This window comes from Eptatretus burgeri, chromosome 8 (assembly GCF_056783735.1).
Source record: "Eptatretus burgeri isolate ZD-2024b chromosome 8, Ebu_testis_v1, whole genome shotgun sequence".
Taxonomy (NCBI): Eukaryota; Metazoa; Chordata; class Myxini; order Myxiniformes; family Myxinidae; genus Eptatretus; species Eptatretus burgeri.
Window position 1 is genome coordinate 47,864,571 of NC_140968.1, and position 26,015 is coordinate 47,890,585.

General features: G+C 45.4%; 1 protein-coding gene across 5 annotated transcripts in view; it reads right to left on the reverse strand.

Moving 5' to 3' along the window:
- LOC147021684 (uncharacterized) overlaps window positions 1-26,015 on the reverse strand; it is a 41,518-nt gene that overhangs the window by 7,887 nt on the left and 7,616 nt on the right. For 2 of the 5 annotated variants that reach the window (XM_085891924.1, XM_085891923.1), the window contains exons 2-3: window positions 6,702-6,817; window positions 3,172-6,289 (exon numbers count right to left, since the gene is read on the reverse strand). The exons of 1 other annotated variant lie outside the window; for it this stretch is intronic. In XM_085891924.1, coding sequence (XP_085748050.1) covers window positions 5,111-6,289 — 1,179 coding nt within the window. In that variant the 5' untranslated portion in view covers window positions 6,702-6,817 and the 3' untranslated portion in view covers window positions 3,172-5,110. Of the gene's footprint in view, window positions 1-3,171; window positions 6,290-6,701; window positions 6,818-26,015 lie in introns of those variants that run through there. 2 more of the 5 variants (XM_085891921.1, XM_085891922.1) reach the window with 1 other exon arrangement.

A 26,015-nucleotide genomic window follows, 5' to 3' on the forward strand; every position in this document is an offset into this window, starting at 1 on the left:
TACCCTTTGGAGGAAGCAAGCCTCGTCTAATTTTAAATGCTTTGACCACCGCAGAGGTAACGTCCCCCCAGCTGTTTGCTAACTTGTCGCCGGTCTGTAAACCGATAGCGATCAAATTGCGGCGATATACCACTGCTGATATGAACTTCATCACTTCAGAGACCAAGCGATTACTGGAGGAAGGAATTATAGAACCGAGCGATTCGCCATGGCGCGCACAGGTGTTGGTCACCGCCAATCAGAATCATAAGGAACGAATGGTTGTCGATTATTCCCAAACGGTCAATCGTTTCACCCAACTCGATGCCTACCCTTTGCCGCGCATAGACGAGATGGTCGAACGCGTGGCCAATTATAAGATATTCAGCACCATCGATTTGCGAAGCGCCTATCATCAAATTCCCATCTGAGAGGAAGACAAACCTTACACCGCATTCCAGGCAGGTAGACGCCTCTACCAATTCAGGAGGATTCCGTTCGGTGTCACGAATGGAGTAGCTTGCTTCCAACGAGTAATGGACGACATCATCTCAGATGAAAACCTCAAAGACACTTTTGTTTCCGTGGACAATGTCACAGTGTGCGGTAGGGATCAGGGGGAACATGACATGAATCTGGACAGATTCTTGAGCATTGTTAGAAAATATAATCTGACCCTCAACTACGAGAAATGCGTATTCTCGGCAAGGTCAATTGACCTTCTCGGTTACACGATAGCCGACGGCACGATTAAGCCTAATCCTGAGCGATTGCGCCCACTTCGTGAGCTACCCACACCTCAGGACCTGCAGACAATGCGCCGGGTGATCGGCATGTTCACTTACTATGCAAGATGGATTTCCCAATACTCCGAGAAAATACATCCCCTAGTGCATTGCAAGAACTTCCCACCAGATGCCGCTGTTGTAAAAGCTTTCCACAGCCTCAAAGATGATATCAGTAATTCCGTGGTATTATCGATCGATAGCTCGGTGCCCTTCGTGGTGGAAACAGATGCTTCTGATCACGCGATTGCTGCTACGCTTAGTCAGTCTGGGCGACCCGTCGCGTTCTTCTCGAGAACTCTCTCTGGAAGCGAGCAGAGACACTCAGCAATAGAGAAAGAAGCGTACGCCATTGTCGAAGCCCTGCGTAAATGGAGACACTATTTACTGGGAAACCATTTCACGCTCGTTATGGACCAACGATCCGTGGCATTCATGTTTGATGGGAAAAATAACGGGAAAATTAAGAATGAAAAAATTATGAGATGGCGGATAGACCTAGCCTGCTACAGTTACGACATAGTTTACCGGCCCGGGAGGGAAAACCCTGCTGCAGACACCTTCTCTCGGGTCTACTGTTCGGCGACAATCAGTCGGGCTTTGCAAGACCTCCATGTGTCTCTGTACCACCCGGGGGTAACCAGAATGGCACATTTCGTGCGCAGACAAAACCTTCCCTATTCTATTGAAGATATTAAACAAATGAATGCTTCATGCCCTGTTTGTGCTGAACTAAAACCCAGATTCTATGGCGCGGCTTCTGGCAGATTGATTAAGGCCACTTCTCCCTTCGAGAGACTAAACATTGACTTCAAAGGGCCCTGCCGACCGAGACAGACAACAGATACATATTCACTGTTGTTGATGAATATTCAAGGTTCCCTTTCGCATTTCCATGCTCAGATATGACCTCGGGCACTGTCGTGAAATGTCTGTCTGACCTCTTCGCTATGTTTGGGAAACCTTCGTACATACATTCAGACAGAGGGCCGTGTTTCATGTCGGCCGGGCTAAAACAATTCCTATTAGAGCACGGCATAGCAACTAGTCGAACGACGGGATACAACCCACAGGGTAATGGGCAGGTGGAACGATATAATGGAGTTATTTGGAAAGCTGTAACTTTGGCGCTGAAATCGAGAGGACTGGGCCCCGAGCGGTGGGACGTTACCCTTCTCGACGCTCTGAATTCCATACGCTATTTGCTCTGCACGTCCACCAATGCAACTCCTCACGAACGAATGTTTACTCACCAGCGGCGTTATGTTGACGGCCAATCGGTGCCCAACTGGCTAACCCATCCCGGAACAGTGTTCATGAAACGCCCAGTATGACAAAGCAAGTATGAACCCATGGTGGAGGGGGTCGAACTCATCGATACTAATCCAGAGTATGCTCATGTCAGGCTCCCGGATGGCAGGGAGACCACTGTGTCGGTTCGCCATTTGGCTCCCTCAGGTACTCCTCCCGCAGGTACACCACCATCTGGCACTCCTCCCTCTGACATCCCCTCCCCAGGTGTTCCCCCCCCAGGAACTCCACCCGAGAATGGTGGCGACGGAGCTGCCGCGTTCCACCCGAGAGCGATCGGGGAGTCATCCCCGGCACGAGTCGAGGCTCACCAAGAGGATCGGAAGCCTCCCTCAAGTGAAACCGCCATTTACTCCCGGAGAGGTCGACGGATAATATCCCCTCGCCGACTCAATCTGTAAAGGGGATTATCGGCATCCTCGATGCTCATGCTCCTATATGCTCGTTACATAATATATCGATGCTCATTACCATGCTCCTACAACTCAAAATAATCCTCACTGCTTGGCATGTATGCTTCTGTAGTTTAGATAGTTCGCGTTGCTTGAAATGTATACTCCTATAGTGCTGAAGTAATCATGGTGCGTTAGTTGGGCCTCTAGTTACATTTTAAAGACGGGGAAAATGTGGTGAATTGAAGGTCATGACGTGCGATCACATGTTGCACGGCTCGAGCACGGAATAGATAAAGCTAAGGTTCCGCTCGGTCGGAGGGATTGTCCCAGGGGCATTGTCGTTTATGGCGGCAGTTCACTTGGTGCTCGTTGAATGGTGAGAATTGAGAGTATATCGGACTCCGGGCTTATACTGATTTATTTTGCGGTGATTAGTTGCACGTGTATACCTTACTGCTTATGTACTCCTTGCTGCACCTGTATCCCCTGGTGTGCCCGTAGAAGCGGCTTCAATCAAATGGAATAAAGCCTACACTCTGAAGGTTCTTCTCTCGTTTTCATTTCAGGTTATGAAGAAGAAGACGAATCGGAGAAAGCTAGCGTTTTTTTTTTTCAAGATAAGAAATAGTGATTAGTTGGGATGGAGGACGTTAAGACAGTGGGAAAAATAGAAATTGAAGATCATGGGGAGAAAAAAACAAATAAACACGATCGTACACTGAGGGGAACAAAGGGTAGGCCTCAGGCCTCAAGGATAGGCCTCAAGCACCCAGTAAGAACAAGTTTGACGAAAACTCACAAAATAGCACGATTTTTGAAACAAAACCGAACTAGGAACACACAGTAACATGTAGGTGAGAAAATAAACAGTTAAAACGGGACAGATAATGACCGGAAACTTAACTTTGAGATCGTCAGCAGGGAGCCCCCATGGAGACCTGCCAATGCTCCAAGCCCAGAACCGGAAGTCGAGCCGCCTTGAGCCGCCATCGTTTGTATGCAGCACGTAACTGCGGGTTTGCATAATTTCTTGCAGGGGCACAACAGTGCCGCCGATGCAGAGCCCCTTGGAGGTTCGAGCAGAATTTTGTAATTTGTTCAGGGTGCTGGTGATAGCTTGTCTACTCAACACAAATGACATCCTGGGATCTTTAATGTAACACCAACTCACCGTCTGAGAGACAGCACACACATTGATGTAACGCCTTGCCTGTGAAACACCAGGATGACAGTTTATAGCTGGGTCAAGATTCGAACCCAGGCGAGACAGCTCAGAGGCCAAAGCACATACCTCTAGAATATCCTGCCAACCCCGTTCGTCTTCAGTGAGAGCTATGAATTGTCAAGGTTGGAGAAACAATAATATTGGAATGAAAACTGTCTTTGCATTCTCAGATGGAAACAGTTGTCTTATTCATAAAAAGCAGCTGCCATCATCGGTGTCAGACGAAATACATTGACAGACTTCAAAACTTTCAATGGGCTCACAAGAAATTTGAGTCACGTTTCATGTTGCTATTTGAAGCTTGCTAGGCATGCTGCACTGGACTTGCAAATTTGGGTTGTGATGATCTGGGAGTGCATGGAGATGGAGCCGTTTGGATCATGGTTAGCTGGTTGTGAGTTGCACGCAAGGATATGCAAGGAACTTTGGCACATGAGAAGTCCATTCAGCCCAGCATACCTGCGCTGCACCAACCCCAGCATCATCACCCAGCAACATACAAGCTACCTGTCATCCACAAACAAGCCAATATCCCCATACCCATCTATCTCCAATGCATCCAAGTAGCTACAGTTCCTATGGAAAGTCCACACCCCCTTTCAAAAATTTCACCTTTTATTGCCTTATAGCCTGGAATTGATTTGCAATAAATTAGACTTTTTCCAGATCATAACCCACAACTTTAGTCCTGCAGCGTAGTCTGATATTTCAGATCAATTGTTCAAATTTGCATAAAAGCACCAAAATTGGTACATATGTAGAATAATGTATTCCGAACAAATATAGATATGGAGCCACCCAAGATTGTGCCTTGGTCAGCTTCGGCGACCATTTTCCAAAATGGCCGCCATTCGACTTTAGCGAAATTGGCTATATGCTCTTACTTTCTTATTGTATTGGTGGTAGATATAAGGAAAGTGTAAAATTCAGTAAATTGACCATGGAAAGGCGTATTCAAATATTATGAGCCAGTATTTTCAGTAAAAAAGCCATTATTTGATTTGTAAATTGCTGCTCTCCTGAAACTTTTCACTGAAAAGTACCCATTATTGCCTGGAGAACAAGAGTCAAATGATATTTATCATATTCAATGGGTTTGGAATCAACAAAAATTGCATTATAGATTACATACGTTACTCTATTTTGAAAAGGGAACTGATAATCGTGATAATGACAAACTCAGAAAATGTAGTCAAATTATTGCACACTTCACTTTGAAGCGGCTACGGTTTACTGTCTACTACCATTCTACCTGGACACATGGTACACACATACATCAGTCTAGTACAATATGAGTTTCTGAGCTCAAGTGTACTGGCTCTGGATCAAGAAGTCAACACTTTTACAAGCAATGCAACTTTGCATTGTACATTCTAAGCTAGGCCGATATCTCAGTCTGTGTCTACTGTGTCTGTCTACTGGCATTCTCCTTCACAAGCACACAGTCCAGTGCATTGCAGATTAGCCTTCTTGCATTTGCAGCGGTTTCTACAGCCTTTTTTGCAGCCGCACGACACCAGCTCGAAGCAGCTTTTTGAAGCCTCAGGGAGTGTGGTCCAGAGCGGTTCGTAGGACCCATCCTCTGTTTGCTGCCAGCCCCAGCTTGTTGGTGATGGAAGCACGGGTTGAGCGACCAAGACCTGCCCCCAGACATAGCCACCCTGGAAGACTGATCTCTTCACATGCTGTTCCAAAGCATCATAGGTAGGTGGGATGCGCTGGATGGAGTTCCTCTTGGCGAAGAGTTTCTGTCTGGCCTCGTTGACGTCTGTATATGGACTGGTGTGGTCATAGAGGAGGACCACAAACCTTTCAATGCAGTGCATTGTGTCATGCTGGATGTTGACTGGTGTGGTGGTCAGGGTCACAAGAGAATCTGTCAGTTCTGGAAACGAGTTCCATGTGGCCCAGGCAGATTTCTTCCCATGCCCCACGAATGCTGATACCGTGTCACATCCGATCATGGCGTGGAAGACAGGGAGGGCACGTGCCTTCTGTGGACCGAGGGAGGCAGCTATTTCATGGGCAGGGATGTAGCGGTAGTTCTTGCCTGTCCCAAAGGCAATCCAGAGTACATCCATGCATGGTAGTGCCTGGGCTACCATCACTGCCAATACGACGATGTCGGTGTCTACGGTTCGAACTTGAATCCGACGGTGGTCATGTTCTGCAGCAAGGGCCACATGTAGCATGATGCGAGTGTCCACCTCTTCTTGACCGCATAGAGCCAGAGAGCTTTCATCTTCCTGCCTTGGAAGGCAGATGACTGCTTCACCATCAGTGACTACCAGCTCCTTTGCCTCGTCATGGAAGGACTGCACCAGCACATCGGACAGGAAGGTGAAGAGCTCCACCTTGTTTGTGTCGACACGTAGGAAACTCTGCCAGTTTCCTGGTATGGCTGCGGTGCTCACCAAGCACCATCGCACCCCTTTTCCTCGTTTCACCCTTGTCGCCATCTTCAAGGAGCCATCTTTGTAGCTATCCCAAATGAGGTCGAGACGTGAAGCATGACGCAGCTGCCCCTCGACATATGGGATGAAGACTTGGTGGGCATATTCTTCAAATGTCTTGGCAGTGCCAGGCTTCAACATCTGCAACATTCAACAAAGAGAATAACAATGGCAGATATTCCATGTTGTTAAAGTAGAATGGCGGCCATTTCCAAAGCTGACCAAGGCAAAATCTCGAGTGGCTCCATATCCAGAATTGTTCAGAATACATTAGTCAACATATGTACCAATTTTGGTGCTTTTATGAAAAGTCGAACAATTGGTTTGCTCTGCTGCAGTACTACTTCCAGGGAAAAACAAATTCTACAAATTTTAGTGAGTTAATTAGAAATACAAAACTAGAATATCTTGGTTGGATAAGTGTCCACCCCCCTTATAATAGCATTTGTAAAGGAGCTCAGGTGTAACCAATCACCTTCAAAATCACACCAGGTTACTTGATCTCCACCTGTGTTAAATTGTAGTGATTCTCGTTATTTCAGAATAAAATCACCTGTTTCTGTAGGTTTCCCCTGCTGGGTAATGCATTTCACAGCAAAAAAAAATCGACCATGAGAACCAAGGAACTTTCAAAAGACCTCCGGGATGAAGTTGTGGAAAGGCACAGATCTGGGGATGGGTATAAAAATATTACAAAGACCTTGAATATCCCTTGGAGCACAGTCAAGACAATCAGGAAGAAGTGGAAGGCATATGGTACAACCAAGACCCTGCCAAGATCAGGCCATCAATCCAAACTGGACGACCAGGCAAGGAGGAGACTGATCAGAGAGGCCATCAGGAGGCCAATGACAACTTCGTAAGGGTGAGATTCCTTTATGGCAAAGACTGGTCACTGTTTGCATGCGACAACAATATCCCAAGCACTCCACAAATCTAGCTGTATGGTCGGGTGGCAAGAAGGAAGTCATTACTCAAAAAATCCCACCTTCACTCCTGTTTGAGGTATGCAAAAAAACACTCCAGAGATTATGAAGCCATGTGGCAGTGTTTTGTGGTCTGACGAAACCAAGATGGAATTTTTTGGCCTGAATGCAAAACATTACTTTTGGCGCAAATCCAACACAGCACATCAGCCAAAGAACACCATCCCTACTGAGAAGCATGGTGGTGGCAGCATCATGTTATGGGGATGGTTCTCATCAGCAGGGACTGGGGCACTTATCAGGATTGAAGGGAAAAATGGATGGAGCAAAATAGAGAAAAATTCCAGAGGAAAACCTGCTGCCCTCTGCAAGAAAGCTGAAATTGGGACAGAAGTTCATCTTTCAGCATGATAACGACCCAAAGCACACAGTTAAAGCTGCACTGGAGTGGCTAAAGAACAAAAAGATAAATGTCCTTGAGTGGCTCAGTCAGAGCCCTGACCAAAATCCAATCGAAAATCTGTGGCAAGACTTGATTGTTGTCCATCAATGATCATCAATGCTCCCAATGCAACTTGACTGAGCTTGAACAGTTTTGTACAGAAGAAATTTGCAAATATTGCCCAATCAAGGTGTGCAAAGTCAGTAGAGACCTATCCCAAAAGACTCACAGCTGTAATTGCTGTCAAGGTTGCTTTCACCAGGTATTAACTCGGGGGGGGGGGGGGCTGGACACTTATCCAACCAATATATTGTAGTTTTGTATTTTTAATTAATTTTCTGAAATTTGTTTTTCACTTCGAAGTTGTGGGTTATGATGTGTAAATAAAGGTGCAAAAAGTCTGATTTAATGCAATTTAATTCCTGGCTATAAGGCAACAAAAGGTGAAAATTTTGAAAGGGGGTGTAGACTTTCAAAGGCACTGTATCTAAATCCCATTTAAACGTATCCACCCCTCTACTACCACTACCTTTATGGGGGGGGGGCAATTTCATGCATTAACCACTCACTGATTAAAAGACACCTGCCTTAAAACCATCCTAATTATCATCTTCTTTACCCTCAAGTTATGGCCCTTTGTCTGAACCCTTTCCACTCTGCCAAAAAAAACCTGCATTATCGATCTTGCACTGTCTGGTCCACACCCTTCATTATCTTAAACATCTCAATCAGATCCCTTTCAATCACCTCCTTTCCAATGTATAAAGTCTTGCCTCCATCAAGCGCTCCTCATAGCTCAGTCTAGCTAACCCTGTAATTAATAGAGTTGCTCGACACTGGACCCTCTTTATGGCAGCTACATCCCTCCTCATATGTGGTGACCGAAACTGCTCACAATATACTGGATGAAACATCACTAAATGCCTATACACTGTTCAAATTACCTCCTTTAATTTATATCTTATCCTTCGATGAATACAACCTAAAACCCTCTTTGCTTTACCTAGCTGCCTGCTGACCTCCTATATATATATATATATATATATATATATATATATATATATATATATATATATATATATATATATATATATATATATATATATATATATATATATATATATATATATATATATATATATATATATATATCGGGGATTGAATGTACTCTAACAGCAACCAAGCATGTTCTTAGTGGTATGTTAAAAAAACTCTTGTGCTAATTGGAAATAGGGAAAGGATAAATCTTCCCAATGTTTGTCTGTGCACTGTCAAAGAACTTGTTTTGCCAACCTAAGGGCTGGCACAGTTACAACACAGCTGGCCTTGTTGACTGTTTGAAGTGGCCTTGTTGAACGGGCAGCTGGGCTACCTGGAATCTGTTGGATGACTGCCCAGAACTGCTAAAGCCCAAAAACATGTAGGAGGCAACCTTGCAAAGCCTGACAAGGGAAGGAAGGGAGTTGATTCTGTACACTCTGTGCTCTGTTATCAGCAGAACTGGCAGGAGAATGCTAAAAAACTAATGAATGGTAATAAATCCTCTTTGACAAACAGTCTTTCAGAGGTCACAGTAAACTGAATATAAGGCAGTGCTGAAAGCCAGCTCACCAGAGGATTAGGCTGGGTGGACTATTGTGTTCAAAGCCTGTTGTCTCCATCTGCATATGTCTGATGTGTAATAAAACCTTCTCTACCAAGATCGGTGGGAACAAAGATTGATCTTAATCATTGTGGACCTCACTTGGATCTCAACAATTAGCGCAGCGAGCAGAGGCAAGCCGGATCGAGGAGGAGCTCGAGAACCCTGGTGAGACAAAGGAGGAAAGAGCCGGCCAGCTTAAGGAAAATGTAAGAAAGCTGCCTCCTTTCTCACACTGGGGATACTCGTTGCTCTCTGAGATCTGTCCTTGCCCTTGCAAAACGAACCAGGGGAGAAGGAGGTTTACTTGCACATTGGAAAGGGGTACCCGGGAAGGTAAGGGCCCATTGGAGAGTTGAGGGAAACCCCAGGACACTCCGTTGGGAGACCGTGGGGGAGTACAAGAATACGCCAGAGCCAGGATCCGAATGGGAGATTGAGGGGAGGGAAAGGTGTGAAAACCCCTGACCCAACCCAAAGGATTCTGTTGGGAGGGTGAGGGAGCGGGAAGTGTGCATTGGGAGTGTGAAGGAACACCCCAGGCAGAGAACACTAACCCGGCCCAAGAAAACTCTAGGAAGGATCAGGGAAATAAGGAAATATGGGAAATAAGACGTCAAAGCCAGAAGTAGATAAAGATGTCCCACCCCCAAATACAGCCGCGGGATTGATGTATGAAAAATATGGACCTCAGTCATGCACCCAATTGGCATTGTGGCAAAGGTGGACTAAGGGGAATCCACACCCATTCCCAAGATGGGGCTCTTTAAGATCAGAAATCATAGATAACCTATCATGCCGATTAGAACATCGAGTGAATGATAAAGTAAACCCTGAGCCAGACATGCGAGCATATGATATTTGGGAGGAGGAAGCCCTACAGGTAAAAGAGGTGGCTAGAAAATTAGTGGAACAAAAAGTCGAGAAAATGGGAACACAAAATAAGGGGATGCAAATTAAGGGAAATCTTCCCGCCCCTGTAACTGCAGTGCAGAGGTGGGAAGACCAGGGAAACAATGCAGGTGTTCCATCTGCGTGTGTGAATAGCACAACAAGTTTGTATCCGGACCTGGGAGCCATGGGACTGCTGGCCACAGCCTCTGCCTACCCGGTCCAAGAAATAATTCCAGCAGGGCCAGGAGGGGCAGCTCAATCGGTGTACAGACCGTTTAGAGAAAGTGAATTGAGATCGATGAAGGAATGAGTGCTAGAACTGAGAGGGAATGTAGGAGCAACAAAGGAATTGATAGTGCAGTGGGTTGAGGCACACCGCTGCTCGCATAGAGACATTGGAGTAATATGCCATGCAGTGCTGTCTCCATTTGTGTGGAAAAGGGCTAAACAAGAGAGCCATTGGCTAGAGGAAGAGCCACAGGGAGCAGCGGCATGGACTGATGCAGAGAGGCGGGCTGCGCCTCACCTCCTTTATGATGCAATTGAGAGTGCGTTGCGACCGGCAGCGCTAGATTGGGATAAGATCTATGAAACAAAGCAACGTCAAGGGGAACGGGCGTCCGAGTTCATGCATAGATTAGTGCAGGCATTCTTGCAATATGGGGGTTTTCAAGTTGAACAAGAGATACCACAGCGAGCGTTGACTAACTTCTGAATGGAAGGGCTCAGACCCCAAATCAAGTAGCAGTTGAAGTATGTAATGCTAGGCTGGCAGGCAAGACCAGCAACTGAGATTTGTACAGCTGCCGACCAATGTTCATCCCGGTCAGAAGAAAAGGAGAGCGCGAAAACAAAAATTAAAGAGGAAGTGTTCCAAATGGTATTGTTAGACAAAGTGGCAGAGCAAAGGAAGAATAGAGATTGGAGAAAGTGGGAACCAGAGGAAGATGACACGGACTCAGAAGACGAAGAAGTGGCTAGACAGTGGGACTGCCGAATGAGAATCCAACAAAGACCCCCGCAGGTGGCACCGAACAGAGGGAAACCCAAGAAACGAGTAGGGAAAAGTCAAGGTTGGACACGATCGCCACTACTGACCCGCTCGAGAACTGCAGCAGGCCAAAGCCGAGTACAACCGACAGCGCCGCCGCAGGAATGTTTCCAGTGCGGGAAGCAAGGACATTGGCAAAGGAACTGCCCTCAAGGATGACCGGGGTTTCAACAAGATGGTGGATCAAGATGGCTGCAGGGTCGTAAGTCGTATTGACACACCACGGGTGGACCCGTGTTGCAGGGAGCGATGCTGACGCTAACACCAACAGAGGAGCCGACCTTCACTCTGGATGTTTCAGGTAAGAAGCTTCCTTTCTTAGTCGACACGGGAGCCACTCACTCCACTATTGCAGCAAAGGAACTGCCAGGAGTTGAAAAATCCAACACTGAAGTACAAGTAGTGGGATTAGGGGGTAAGGTACAGACACTGAAAGCAACAACACAATTACCAGTACGGTGCGGACCTTTGCAAGAGAAACATGCCTTTCTTCTCACAACCACTACGCCAGTTAACCTGCTAGGTAGAGATTTGTTGTGTAAGCTCGGATGCACGATAGCATGCACAAAAGAAGGGGTTTATGTTGATGTTCCCCGGGATAAGACACAGTAAGCAATGATGCTCCTGATGACACCGCATCCGATTGATTATTGGTGGAGACTGCCAGAGGAACCAATTAGAAATGCTTGGGCATGCCTAGATCTTATCTCAGACGAAAATAAGGAAATGCAAACGTGGCTAGACAATGCACAAGTGACAATGCACACGTATTATAACCCTCCACATTGTACAATTTATTATGATGCGGGAGGGGATGATACTGAATTTGCGGAGAAAATTGCTCCGCATTTGGAAACACGCAATGATTTGTTGCTTGGCCGCCTAATGGTTGGTAAGGAAGGCGTCGCAATGGAGGTTAAGCTCACAGACGAGCAAAAGCAGTTGACAAAGTATCCGCCGGGAGTAACCTCACATGCAACAATGACTACAGCAAAGGGATATCACCCAAAGGATTTGGGATTTATGGTTTATCGCCTACAGGAGGCAGCAGTGAGCTGCACAGAAACAATAGTGCACTGGGAAGTGCATAAGCTGGAGAATAACGAAGGATGGATTTGTGATTTTATGGAAAAAGAGATACAAGGACTGGTGGAAGAGGTTAATTTACCACCTAAGCGTGAAAAGGCATTGGAGATGATGAACACGATAGAAAAGGTGGAAAACCTGATGGGAGAGGTCCCACAACAATTGTGGACCAAACATGACAATGATGTGGGTCGAATCATTGGGGCAATGCCCCTAGTGGTTAAACTCAAACCGGGAATGCCTTTGCCAAATGTGCGCCAATACCCTCTCCGTAAAGAGGCAGAGGCTGGTATAGCACCAGTAATTAAGTCCTTAAGGGAACAGGGTATAATTGTGGAAACTACAAGTCCGTGTAACACACCTATATTGCCAGTGAAAAAGCCACAGAAGGACAAATGGAGATTCGTCCAGGACCTGCGAGAAGTGAATGAGATAATTCAAGGGGTTCACTCTGTGGTACCTAGTGCAGAGGGACTGATAACATCTATTCCCGCTAGCTTCACCCATTTCTCAGTAATCGATTTATGTTCTGCGTTTTTTAGCGTACCCATTGATAAAGAATCGCAATTTTTATTTGCCTTTACGTATAAAGGCCGTCAGTACACATGGACTGTGTTGCCCCAGGGGTTCGCAGATAGTCCAACTTTATTTTCGCGTGATCTGCACAAGGATCTAGAAGATGTTGTTTTCGAAGGTAACTCAGTGCTGCTACAGTATGTGGATGACTTGCTAATTTGCTCCCCAAACAAAGCAGCGTGTACAACAGATACGCTGCAGCTGCTACGGGCGTTAGCAAGAAAAGGCCACAAGGTAAACAAGGACAAACTGCAAATGGTCCAGGAAAGGGTTAAGTATCTGGGACACCACATCTCACACAGAAAGAGGGAGTTGGACAAAGGGAGGATAACTTCGATTGTGGAAGTTCCCCACCCTCGTATGAAGAAGGAGATGATGCGATTCCTAGGAATGGCAACTTAATGTAGACAATGGGTTGTTGATTATGCAATCCTGACGAAGGAACTGTATGTTGTGGTAGGGAAAAACCAGCCACATCAAATTGCGTGGAATGAGAAGATGGAGGAATGCTTTACAAAACTGAAAGCCGCACTCTCAGCAGCCCCCGCTCTGGGCTACCAGATTATGACAAAACGTTCTTCCTTTATTCTCATGAAACAAAGGGATTTGCAGAGGCTGTACGAACACAATCGCACGGTGACCGCCAACTACCAATCGCATACTTCAGTCGGAGGCTGGACCCGGTCGAACGTGGCCTACCTCTTTGTCTACAAGCAGTGGGATGGTAATAGCACCTGTTGAAATCCTTCCGTGGCTTGCACGCATGGCCCATTTGAATGGACATGTGTGCAAGAGGGGGACTGTGAGACAAGTACAAGAATCATGGTATGCCCCAGGGATTGGGAAGATAGCAGAAGGGGTCTGTAAAACTTGCCAGGTATGTCAACAACACAACCAACACAAAAGTGATAAGATAGGGCAGCCGGGAGCCCACCCGGCCCCCTGGGGTCCTTTTGTGCATCTACAGATAGACTTTATAAATATGCCACCATCATGTGGATATGGAAATGTCTTGGTAGTGGTAGACATGTTCTCTAAATGGGTAGAGGCATACCCATGTACAAAGGCAGATGCTGCCACCGTTGTGAAGCACTTGTTGAAAAGCTTCTTCTGCCGATTTGGCATCCCTCACAAAATATCACATGATCAAGGGGGACATTTCACGGGGGAACTAACACAGGCAGCGTGTAAAGCGCTGGGAATAAAACAGGCATTTCACTGTGTTTATCACCCACAGTCAGCCAGTGCCGTGGAAAGACAGAACGGTATCCTAAAGAACAAGCTGGCGAAACTAACAACGGAAACAGGGCTGAAGTGGCCAGATGCATTACCTTTGGCACTAATGAGCATGCGATCCACAGTGAACCGGAAGACAGGGTTATCCCCTCATGAAATACTAATGGGAAGGCCGATGAGGCTTCCTGTGACTGCCCCCACTAACATAAACAAATTGAGTATTGCAATGATGGATGAGAACATGCTGACATTCTGTAAACAGCTCTCCAGGATCGCGAGGACGATACACACGAGAGTGAAGGAGGCCTTACCCGAGCCAGTGGAAAAGCCATATCACACCTTCCAGCCAGGAGACTACGTATTGATAAAGCACTTTACAAGGAAAACGGCCTTAGAACCACGGTGGAAAGGACCGTTTCAGGTATTGCTGACCACCCCAACTGCCGTAAAGTGTGAACGTAAGCCTGCTTGGATACACTTCTCACACTGCAAACTTGCCATCCCAACAAAGGAGGAGATTGTGCAAGAATGAACCTATTACAGCAAATCCTAGTTGCTATAATTGCCTTCTGGATGGGAAGCTGGGAAGTGGAAGGGCAAATTGATAACTGGACAATCCAACCCATCCAACAGAAGGGGAAAAGAGCAATTGGGAACCACACTAAACATTTACACGAGTTGGGAGTACATGGGATAAATACATTCTTTCTTTTGTCGCACAAATATGCTACAGTGAGTCATAAGACTAAGTGCTGGGTGTGTGCTTATCTCCCGCATTCCTCACAAAGGGGTTTGCCATTATCTGTGATCCCATTTGAGGAAATAGACGATTGTGGAGCTGCTTGGTACAACAACTTTAATTTGACTAAAACAACCGGTAACTCATCATGTGTAGACTTTACAGGTGCGTGGTACCCTCCTTTTAATTTAAAGAAAAGACCTCCGTACTTCAGAATCACATATAAGCGTATGGGGTTTATCTGCCTTACTTGGACAAAGCCTCATGCCAGATTTCAGGCAGGGAACTCCACTTGTAATATATCAATAGAGATAAATGACTTACCAGACAAGAGGAAGGGAGACAATGGAACATACCCGAAGGTTGCATCTAATGGCACATATTTTGTATGTGGGTATAGAGCCTACCCAAGGCTGCCAAACAAATGGGGCGGTTCATGTTATCTTGCTTACGTCGTACCGCACATGCGTTTGATCACTGATCCATTCTCTGGGATAGATCAAACACGACGTAAGAGAGCTATATCAGGCGGGGAATATGCAGCAATGATAATTTTCCCCCGATATGGGGCCTGGGTGGCAGGAAGAGAACTTATCAGTATGGCATCAACATTGGAAATAATGGGAAACGATACCGCTGATGGACTTGAGAAAATTAGCGCAGAGTTAGTCGCATTAAGGACTACTGTAATGCAAAACAGAGTAGCTTTGGACATGATTCTAGCTGAGAAAGGGGGAACATGTGCTGTAGTTGGCAAAGAGTGTTTCACGTACATCCCAGATATTTCAGAAAACATTAATGACCTTGCGGGTCACATAAGAAAAGAGGCGAGCAAATATAAAGACTACAGTGGTGATAACATGAGTAGCTGGTTAAGGGGTTTGTTTGGGGGTTGGGGAGGAAGTGTTTTGAGGTTCTTCATAACAATCCTGACAATTATCATGGCAGCCTTTATATTACTGATGCTTCTCAAGGTAATTGCCCAAAAGGCCATTGGGAAGTGTTTTACAGGATGGACAACGAAGCCCAGTGCCCAGCTGGTACAGACAGAGATGGTTCCGGTGACCTCTGCTGAGCCACTGCCGTCCTCAAACCTCCCTGCGCTTACACCTACCCCCCCCCCATTCCAATACTATGTACCCCACCCATGTCACCCCAACCCACGAACAATGAAACATATTGTAACCTTGAAGTGGTTGCTGACCCATTACTCATGCTTCCTTCGGGTGATGGACAATTGCTTCAACTCACATTAGACGAATGTCTTTCGTTACTTGCACCAGTTGAAGGGCAAGGTAGAAATACCATTTGATTTGCCTTGTTGGCAATTTGTGCCTTCATTATACTCTGGCTTGCAGTTTATCAAATATCTTTTTGCTTTGTTCATAAAGAACATTACATTTTATATGCTTTGAGACTACCTTACTTATTGTTCATAGAGTGCATTAAGTGGCTAATATGTAATCAAAATACTTAATGGAATGTATACTCCTATGTAACTTCATTCTTGTTGAGCTATGAGCATTTCTTGTATGGACAGCATTTGGGAGTGCTTGGCTTCCTTATTTTCTATGTTTTATTGTTGGATGTTTTCCGATGTCCCTTGTTGAAGATTGGGGTATTGGTGGACCGGTTGGAAAGTGGGTAGGAACCCCCTTTCGGGCTAGGGGGCGCAGGGGGAACTCCCGACCGTTATGGACCATTTGTTGCTAAACATAAGAATGGCCCACCCATTGGGGGTTGTTGTCTGCTGACCTGCCAGCCTGCGGATGCTCCTTTTCTTCATTATAGTTTCTTTTCTAAATGTTTCAAAGAAACAAGAGGAAGGAAATGTCGGGGATTGAATGTACTCTAACAGCAACCAAGTATGTTCTTAGTGGTATGTTAAAAACTCTTGTGCTAATTGGAAATAGGGAAAGGATAAATCTTCCCAATGTTTATCTGTGCACTGTCAAAGAACTTGTTTTGCCAGCCTAAGGGCTGGCACAGTTACAACACAGCTGGCCTTGTTGACTGTTTGAAGTGGCCTTGCTGAACCGGCAGCTGGGCTACCTGGAATCTGTTGGATGACTGCCCAGAACTGCTAAAGCCCAACAACATGTAGGAGGCAACCTTGCAAAGCCTGACAAGGGAAGGAAGGGAGTTGAATCTGTACGCTCTGTGCTCTGTTATCAGCAGAACTGGCAGGAGAATGCTAAAAAACTAATGAATGGTAATAAATCCTCTTTGACAAACAGTCTTTCAGAGGTCACAGTAAACTGAATATAAGGCAGTGCTGAAAGCCAGCTCACCAGAGGATTAGGCTGGGTGGACTATTGTGTTCAAAGCCTGTTGTCTCCATATGCATATGTCTGATGTGTAATAAACCCTTCTCTACCAAGATCGGTGGGAACAAAAATTGATCTTAATCATTGTGGACCTCACTTGGATCTCAATATATATATATATATATATATATATATATATATATATATATATATATATATATATATATATATATATATATATTACCACCCCCAGATCCTTCTCCTCTGTGACACGCTCCAAAATTGCCCCTTGCATCATGTAATGTCGATTGTTCTTATTCCTACCCATCTCCAGCATCTGACACTTCTTTATGATAAACTGAATCTGCCAATCTTTTGACCAATCTATTGAAGTATCTTGACTTTCCTGAATCTGATCACCACCCTCTCTGCTCTCCACCTTATCTCAAAGCTTTGTGTCATCAGTAAATTTAGAAAGCAGACTCTTAACCCCACTGTCCAAATCATTGATGCAAATTATGAATAACTAGAAGGGCACTTGGTAGAGTGCATACCTCCGCCACGTAATGCCTGAGCCACGAGAACATATCGGGCACAATACATTTTTGAATTATTATGCGATATATCGTTTTTGGCCCGATCTCTCAATGGTGAAGAATCACTTTAAAAATTCTCACAGTCGGATCCGGATCCGGATCTTCACCAAAATCTAATCAGTTCGTCCGTGTCACACACTGAAGTCAAACATTCAAATTTCAAGTCAATAGGATGTAAATTGAGGATTTTAGAAACACCATCTTAGTTGTTGACCTTGGGCCTATGTTGAGCTTTTGGTCTTTGTTGACCTCAAAAATAATTGGCTGGTTGAATTAAGTGACCTGAAATATAAATCCTCTTCAGATGTTAAGTTAATCAGATGAAAATTGAGGATTTTAGAAATCTCACCTAAGTTCTTGACCTTTGGCCTATGTTGACCTTTTGACCTCAAAAACAATAAGCTTCTTCCTTATGACAAATTCTACCATGTGGTGAAGTTTTGTGAAGATTGGTTTAAAATTTCACTTGTAGGCGATTGACAGACAAATAAACAAGAAAAAGACGTCGTGCAGAGCACAAAAACAAAGCAAAATACACCCTCTCTCCACAACTTACCATGGATGCATCAAATGGTCCATTTCATTTAGATTAAAATTGACATTAATCAGAGCTCATGTTAATCGGATGAAAATTTAAGATTTCTCATGTGAAATTTGATGATTTTAGAAGTTTTGACCTTGAGTTGAACTTTGAGCTTTTACCACAAAAATTAGTTACTGTCCCAATTTATTGATGGACTATGCAAATCGTGTTTAACTTTCAAGTTAATAAGATGTAAATTGACGATTTTTCAGTTAAAAATTGATGATTTTAGAAGTTTGACCTCAAAAAAGTTGGTTTCCCAATTCAGTGATGCAATATGCAAATTATCTTCACATGTAAAGTCAATTGGATGAAAAATTATTTCAGAAACTTGACATCAAGATGACATTTGACTGCAAAATCATTCGGCTTCTCAGTTGAGACTACCTGCATAACTTGGTGAATTTTCTTGAAGATGGTTTTAAATTGAGACCTGGAGGTGATTGACAGAAAGGTCAGGTCAGGCTAGGTATGGGAGCATGCGCCAGGGCAGTGCGTCGCAGCTTCCACTTTCCACCGGTACTCCAGCAGCCTCCGTCTGGCCATCCCCCAGGCAGATGCCTGGCCCATCCCCATCTCCACGAGATGCTGATCAACCTGCTGCAACCACAAGGCACGTGTTCGACCCATTGGCCTCCTACAGTCACGAGTCTCCCTCACTGAGAGAATCTGGTGAGCAGGATTATCGTCAGGAAAACGAGCCACAAGTCCATACAGCTGCAGCTGACACTCACGGACTATGCAGGTAACAAATCTCATTTGAGTCTCTCTCAGCAACCGCGAGTTGGACACAAGGTCCGACCAGCGATTGACAAGGATTCTCCGAAGAGACCTGGAAGGAAAGGAATTAAGTCTCCATCTCAGATCCTTGGTCAGAGTCCAAGTCTCACATCCATAGAGTAAGACTGGAAGCACCAAGGACCCAAGGACTCGGACTTTCGTCCTCCTGCACAGCACCACACCCCGTGATCCAGTGATTCCATGACTCCCCAGGACCCACCCAGATGTCTGTTGACCTCTGGCTCACTGCCAGCAGAGAGATGAATATCACTGCCAAGGTAAGTGAATCGCTCTGCGACCTCTACATCCTCACCACAAACAGGCATAGACAGGACAGCAGCATCCAAGATGTCATTGAAAGCTTGGATCTTAGTTTTGACCCAGGAAACTCGTAATCCCAGCGGCTCTGACTCCACATTCAGCACCTCGAAGGCCCCCAAAAGGATATCAAAAGTATCTGCAAGATGACTGCAGCATTTGTGAAATCAAGGTCAGAAATCTTGACATTCCCAAACAATGCACCACAGCTTGATCTCTCCGACATCCTCCCCAGAATCCTGTCCATGCAAGTGCTGAAAAGTGTGGGGGCCAGTACACACCACTGACAAACTCCAGTAACTGGAAATACGTCAGAGATGGTACCACCACATTTCACAGCACTCTCAGTACCGGAGTATAGTTCAGACATCAGATCGAACAGTTTTGGTGGCACCCCATGAAGACCAAGAATCCTCCAGAGGGCATCCCGATTCACTGACTCAAACGCTTTACAGAGATCAATATAGGCTGCAAGCAGCCCCTGCCAAAACTCTCGTCTGCCCTCAGTGAGGACCCGAAGAGCAAGGATATGGTCAATCATTAACGTCTTTGGTGTAAAGCCTGACTGCTCTGGATGCTAGTGCTCAAGCAGATGGTGGCGAAGCCTATCTAGAATTATCCGAGCAAAGACCTTTCCCGGCACTGAGAGTAGCGTCACCCCTCGGTAGTTGTTGCAGTCTTGGCGATCACCCTTCCTTTTCGAGAGAGGACAACAAGGTCCCTCTTCCAGTCAGTTGGGATGATGCCTGTGTTCCAGGCAGAGCACAGAATTGCATGCAATGACACGAGTATAGCTTTTCCACCAGCCTTGAGAAGTTCAGCATGGATGCCACAGATCCCAGGAGATTTACCCTATTTCAACCGGTTCACTGCAGCCTGTGTTTCCACAAATGAAGGTGGACCACAGTTGATTGGAGGGTCAGCAACAGGGATTGCAACACCCCTGACATCCAACTCGACAGCTGGTGGATCAACCTGGTAGAACCGCTCAAAGTAACCAGCTTAGGGTTAGGGTTATGGTTAGCGTTAGGGTTGGGGTTATGCTCAGGCCTAGTGGGCCTTCACTTTGGACTCCTCTGTCAAGAGCCCACCACCCTCTGCTCTAACTCTAGCACACCGAGGGACAGGCTTGGATGAACGCAATGCGTGAATTCTCCTGTAATCAGGATGAGAATCAGTTGACCACAGGTGATGCTCTACCCACTAACAGATTCCTCACAAATCGACCTCCTTGTACACCCTCAGTGCACGTGCAGTTTTACGCCTCAGTTCCCTGAACAGCTCAGCTCTGCCAATCAATCTGGCCCTGCGACTCTGGGCAATGGTATCCAGTATCCCTTGAGACAAAATTCTTTTTCGCCCTCCTGTGAGTTCCAAGACATCCACCGGCAAAATCAAGGACGGTGGTTTTGAGGTACCTCACAACTCTTCAGGATCCCCAAAGCACACAGACCCCTCAAATCTCCACTCAGCCTGTTCACAAACTCCTCAGCTACCCTCTCATCCTTGAGCTTGCCAACATCCAGCCTAGACTGGGATGGCACCAATCTCCTGGATTTAAGGTGCAACTTCAGAGTTGCTACAACAAGCCGGTGGTCAGTATTGAGGAACTGAGCACTCTGGTCGACCCTGCAGTTCTGGATCATCTTTGAACTACCATGAACAAGCACATGGTCAATCTCCTTTGCCACGCCCCCAGTGTTGGAACACCAAGTCCAGCGATGAGCTTGTGGGCACTGAAACCATGAACCAGCCATCCTTAGTCCATGACTTCTTGCAAAGTCAAGGAACTTAGTGCTCTTCTGGTTCACAGTTCCAGACCCATGGGGACCAACACATGTCTCATAACCATCCCTATCAGTTCCAGTCGATTCATTGAAATCCCTCAAGACGAGAAGTGTATCTCGCCTGGGGCACTGATCAACCACAGACTCGAGCGTGGTATAGAATGCGTCCTTCACGGTGAGATCACTCGCCTCAATCAGAGCATAAACAGAGACCAGGGAAATGACACCGAGGAGTGACGAATCCTTAGTCTCATAATATGCTCATTGACCTGTGCTACCTCAATTATCATTGGAGTCAGCTTATTGGACACAGTTACCACTCCTTGGGTATGGTAACCATCAGAGCAACCAGACCAATAGTCGGTGTAATCACCCGCCATGATCTCGCCGCAATCCGGTCTCCAAACCTCAGAGAGTGCTGCAATACCGATGTCCAAATGCTTGAGCTCGGATGATAATAGAGACAGGTGATCATCCTCTCTTAGGGATAGGACATTCCAGGCACCCACCCGAAGGGACCGCCTCAGGTTAACCCAAGGAGACCGCTGGATGACACCTCAGCACCACCCCAACACACTCTCTCACAATCTGAACCAAGAATGTTACCCCTTGGTTTCCCTCCTATCATCAAAGATTAGCGATCCCAAAGGTTTTGCCCCAATCCAATCATCTGGTGAGCTGCCCTGCGAAGGGAAGCTGCACATGAGGTACTCCCACCGAGTGGGTTTTTAGATTTTTTCTAGCTTCGGGAATGTTTTGCGGAATGAAGGGTTTTACGGTGGCCGGAGTGCAAATCCTACCAGAAACCTCCTAATAAAAAGTAACCCAACTGCAGGAGGACGTCCACAGACACAGTTGGGCACTAGATATGGATGGCCGTTGGCTCACAAGGAGCTCCTCCGCCCTTTGACAGGTTTTGTTTTTAATCCTGCTGGGTCTCCATATCCAAACACCCTCCTCACCAGGAAACTTGGTGGGGGAGATGGTTTAGTCGCCGACAACCCGACCATGGAACAGGTTAGTACAGGTTTACATGATATCTGTGACAAGTTACAGATCTCATCTGACCTGACCTGACAATATTGACAAACAGACAGACAGAATAACAAAATCGATTGGCCAATATACTTGAAAAATCTTCGATTTTGCAAGTAATAATAAGAAAAAGAGCAATCAGAGATTGCAAACCCTCACCAGGAATTCTTTTGAGTGGTGTATTTTTTATAGGTTTTAGAGTAAATCCAATATGGCTGCCAAAACATGTGACTTATGATATAATATGTGTGAACGTTTAGTTCCTCATGGACAGCCGGTCATACGTGTAGAGTTTCACCTTGATCTCTTCAGCCACTTCAGAAAAGAAGATTTTTGAAGGTTAAAAAAACAAAAACAACATGGCTGCCAAATCACGTGACTGATGTCATGAATTTTTTTTTCTGTGGACCATTTTTCCACGAGATGACATTCAAAAATTTTCATACTGATTGGATGGGGCGTTCTGCATACGCAATTATGAAGTCATGACGAGGGCACCTATGACGTCATAAAAAGACGCTGATTCCTCATGAGGAGTACTTGCGATGTGCCAAGTTTCAATTTTTTCCTTGGTGAGGTTTCAGAGATACAGAGGTGCAAAGTTTTTCAGTTTTTCCAACATAGCTGCCACATCACGTGATCCGACGTCATAATTATCATTAAAACATTCTGCATGAGCAGTCGCACCAATGGTGAAAATTTCGTCTGAATCTGATAAGTGGCTGCAAAGAAAAACACAAAAGTTCTGTGCGGACAAACAAACAGATAAACAAACAAACAAACAAACAAACAAATGGACCCAAATGCAATCCCCTCTCCTCTGGCGAGGGTAATAAACGCCATGGGTCAGGGTCAGGTGTCCGATCAAAGCGGAACGTCATGGTACCCGGTCATCATTGCCAGCAGTTATAAAGTGGTAGTTCCAGTTATATCTCGTATTAATTACGGAACACACCAGCACACAAACACCACACAAACACCACACAAAACAAGTCCTGGCGAGGGTCTGCAATCTCTGATTGCTCTTTGTTGTTGTGTGTTGTTGTTGTTGTTGTTGTTGTTGTTGTTGTTGTTGTTGTTGTTGTTGACGTTAAATGGCCTGCCCATACTATCAAATGCCATTCCAACGTATCGCCCGACCTTGACGGATATTTTTGTTTTATGAATCCTCACTTTTCATCCCATTGCCTTTATCCGCTTGTTATGAACATTTATTTGACCGACACATGGCAGAAATACGTTTGTGTTTTGTCCTAATTTCCAAAAGAAAGCTCTAGTCTGGTTGCTGTTCCTCAAAAGGCTGCTCGTTTTCGAGTTCGTTGGCCGAGAGTACTTATTTGGTGTGTTGGTACCAATGTTTAGGGAAATATGTCAGCATTATGAATTGACCTGAGGTGGAGATCAAATCTATTGCCAAAGTGGTCAAAATGGCGATCCAAGATGGCCACCGCTGCCAGTAACGAAAATCATTCTTTTATAAATTACTCGCACTAGAGTAAGATAATTTCAGTGTCTGTACCCACTAAATCAGGGGTAAGCTATCCAATGGCCATGGTTGCATGCTAAACTGGGTGACGGGCGGCCATATTTTCAAGATGGCCACCCCCGCTTTTGATAAAAAATGCTAATTTTTATGATTATTGGCTGACATAAAGATGCTGGAACATAATTTCTGAGGTGACTCCCATAAAATCAGGTTCATTGATTCAAATAACCATGCAAGGCATTTGCAAATGCAATAGGTAATTTGGTTTCGGGTTGGACCCCCCTGGGGGGCAGAAACGGCCCATGCCGACATTACTGAAAAGTACATTTTTGCTCATATCTCGGTACTCGAGTGTCATAGTATGATAATTCTTGTGGCTATGCCCACTATATCTGGGGCAAACTGTTCAATGATGATGATGATGATGATTGAAATTCTGCTGCAATTCATTCGTGCTGTGAGAAGTGGCAACTGGACCATGCATCTGGCTGCTGTTACAGAAATGCTACCATACTTCTTCACCTATGACCAGGTCAGTTATTTTCGATGGGCGATGGTATATCTCGCTGATATGAAACTGTTGCCCACAACTGCACCACTTGTCCATAGACAATTTCTGGAGGGTAGCTTCAGTATCAAAAGATCGAGCAGCCCATTCAACAAGGTCTGGTCAGATATGGCTTTAGAGCAATCAGTGAATCATGACTCCAAGACAAAGGGTGGTGAAGTTGGATTAACACAATCACCAACTGCCCTAGTGAGATGGTTCCTGACTGCTAACAAGCATGCAGAGGTTGTGTCTGCAGTAAAGGACATGTGTGACCTTGATGAAGATAGAAGAGCAAGGAAACACAAAGAGTTTGGAACTACAAGAATGGCACAGGATGAGAGAGATGTTGAGGCTATCACATCCATAATTATTAAGCAGTTGGTGGTTCCATTTCAAGTGGATACCAACAACAATGAAAGCAGATTAATAAACATTGCAACAGGGGTACTGGCCAGCCAAAAAGTGGAGCAAGATTTACTAAATGCAAGAAAGACAGGAAAAGAGGCTGCAAAGCTATTTGCAGAGGAAAAAATGAGCACTAGTACCAAGAGTGTCTTTGATAAGATCACAAAAAACAAGCTCCAGACATTTAAAAGAAAGTAAGTAGTTGATAAAAATGGAAAGGCCAAGACTGTCATATTAGAACGGAATTTATTTGCTCGAATATTGATTCTTGCAAAGGGTAGAAGGGTTGACATACAGGAGTTGCTTTCTTATGAGCTGTCGAGCATTCGACAGTCCCTTGCAAGAATGGATGGTTCCTTGCTGAAAAAAGTCAAGGCTCAGCGACTGCATCAGCTTGAGACTCGTTGCAAAATGCTGGATGTTCTGCCACCATGTTCACCAAGCAGCTGCAGCTCGCTTATTGATGCCATGGCACTTCTTCAGATGATCAAGAAGTGTGATGCAAAAACCTTTAAAGACCTCTCTGATACCAAGCTACATTCTGCACTGAAACCAATATGGGATGGCATGTGCAATCAGGTTGATGTAGTCTTCGATAGATATGATGAGGAGCACTCCATTAAGGCCAGTGAAAGAACGAGGCGTCAGCAAGTCCAAGGGATGAAGATTGTTATATCCAAGCCAAGCCAGCCAATTCCCAAGCAACTCAACAAATTTCTGAAAGATGGCTCAAACAAAGCACAATTAGCGGCATTCATCAGTGAGGACTGGTGCCGTCATGCTGGACAAAAACCACGGTTTATAGTTGGACAGACTGGACAGACCAGTCATGCTGGACAGATCATTATCGTCTCGGGTGGATTCAAAGATCGCCTTCTTGCTCGCCAGATTACCCAGGATGGTGTTACAGATAGGCCAGATTTATCTGCATCACACGAAGAAGCTGACACAAGGCTGATTCTGCATGCAAGCCGAACAGCAGTACAGCGAATCATCATTGCATCACCTGACACAGATGTTGCAGTCATTTGTATTTCTCATGTTGCTTCATTAACTGCCAAAGAAGTTTGGTTTCGGACCGGTGTGAAAGATCATGCAAGATTTATTCCTCTGCATTCGATAGCACAGGAAATTGGTCCACTTGCCTGTCAGCAGTTACCAGCTTTCCATGCCCTGACAGGATGCAACTCCACAAGTGCCCTATCAGGAAGAGGCAAAACAATACCATGGAAATTAATCAAAAAATGCCCAGAACGGTTTGAAGAGATAGCTCAGGTTGGATCAGAGCCAAGCCTATCAGATGATGCATTCCACTGTGTAGAATTGTTTACCATTTCCATGTATGATCCAACTACCAGAATCACTGAAATTAATAAGTTAAGATATTAACTCTTCTGCAAGAAGCAAACCAAGACTGAAGCCCTGCCCCCGACAGCTGATGCACTCAGGCAGCATGCCATGTGAGCAT